Below are 1,345 nucleotides of genomic sequence, written 5' to 3' on the forward strand. Positions count from 1 at the left end.
TATGCCCACACACACACACACACACACAAACAACACACACATATGCCCACACACACACACACACACACACAGAATTTTAGAGAGTAGCATACAAACAAAACAAACAAATAAATAAGAAAGAAGGAGCAAACCCCTCCACAGCACCCACCCAAAACCCACTGAATGTGTTTGTTTTTTTTCTAAGCCAAGAAAGAGTTTTTCAGGCACTTTCAACACAATCAGGTTATACAATGATATGAGTCGTTCATGTTATGTACTCACAGGTTTGAGCATGGGTTGTAAGCGGGTGAGGCACATGACTACAGCCTCGATCAACGTCAAGTCCATGTACGACTCCAGCGCCTGGGGGGAGAGAGAGAGCGGGAAAGTTTAAGTTCAGGTTTTTTTAGTAAGAGTTTTATGGCACTTGCAACACAATAAGATCATATAAGTGCTGAAGATTAGAGGTGTTACAAGAGAGTAAGAAACAAAAAAGAAGGAGGGGAGATCGAGATGATAGATTTTTTATAGGAGAGAAGGAGCTAACCATGCCAGAGCACCCGCAAACCATCCACGGAGAGAGAGAGAGAGGACATATGACATGTAGGACTAGGACATAGTGTTGTGTAGGACACAAAAAAAAAGGTCAAATGGTATAGATTTAACGCCCCTATCAACGCTATTAGGTTATTTAAGGGGCGGGACCTCCTAGTTTAACGTCCGTCTCCGATAGGACCGAGCCAAGTGGGAAGTTTGTGTAAAGTGCCTTTCCCAAGGACACAACGTCGGACTGAGCTGAGGCTCGAACCCGCGAACCCGCAATCTCCCGATTACGAGTCCGGTAGCCACTAGGCTACCGACGCCACTGTGTAGGACACAGTGGTGTGTAGAACACAATGGCATGTAGAACACAGATGCGTGTAGAAGAGGGGCGTGTAGCACACAGAGGTGTATTGGAGAGTAGTGTGTACAACACAGAGATGTACAGGACACAGTGGCGTGTAGGACACAATGGTATGTAGAACAGAGTGGCGTGTAGGACACAATGGTATGTAGAACACAGAGGCGTGTAGGACACAATGGTATGTAGAACACAGAGGCGTGTAGGACACAATGGCATGTAGAACACAGAGGCGTGTAGGACACAATGGCATGTAGAACACAGAGGCGTGTAGGACATAATGGTATGTAAAACACAGAGGCGTGTAGGACACAAGGCTTATAGGAGAGTAGCGTCAGCACAGCTGTATCAAAGAGAAAAAGACCTAGTCCCTGATGTGGGGGAGGAGAGAGGACACGTGGCGTGGCGTGTAGGAGACAGGGCAGAGAGAGGACATGCATGCACACACACAAAGAGAGACACCAT

General features: G+C 46.8%; 1 protein-coding gene across 1 annotated transcript in view; it reads right to left on the reverse strand.

Annotated features, from left to right (window-relative positions):
* Positions 1-261: 261 nt before the first annotated feature.
* LOC101845855 (neurofibromin) overlaps positions 262-1,345 on the reverse strand; it is a gene marked incomplete at its 3' end in the record, with an annotated part of 12,248 nt that continues 11,164 nt past the window's right edge. The window contains 1 exon segment of the mRNA XM_035970393.1: positions 262-342. Within this exon segment, the coding sequence (XP_035826286.1) occupies positions 262-342 (81 nt within the window).

This window comes from Aplysia californica, unplaced genomic scaffold (assembly GCF_000002075.1).
Source record: "Aplysia californica isolate F4 #8 unplaced genomic scaffold, AplCal3.0 scaffold00262, whole genome shotgun sequence".
NCBI lineage: Eukaryota > Metazoa > Mollusca > Gastropoda > Aplysiida > Aplysiidae > Aplysia > Aplysia californica.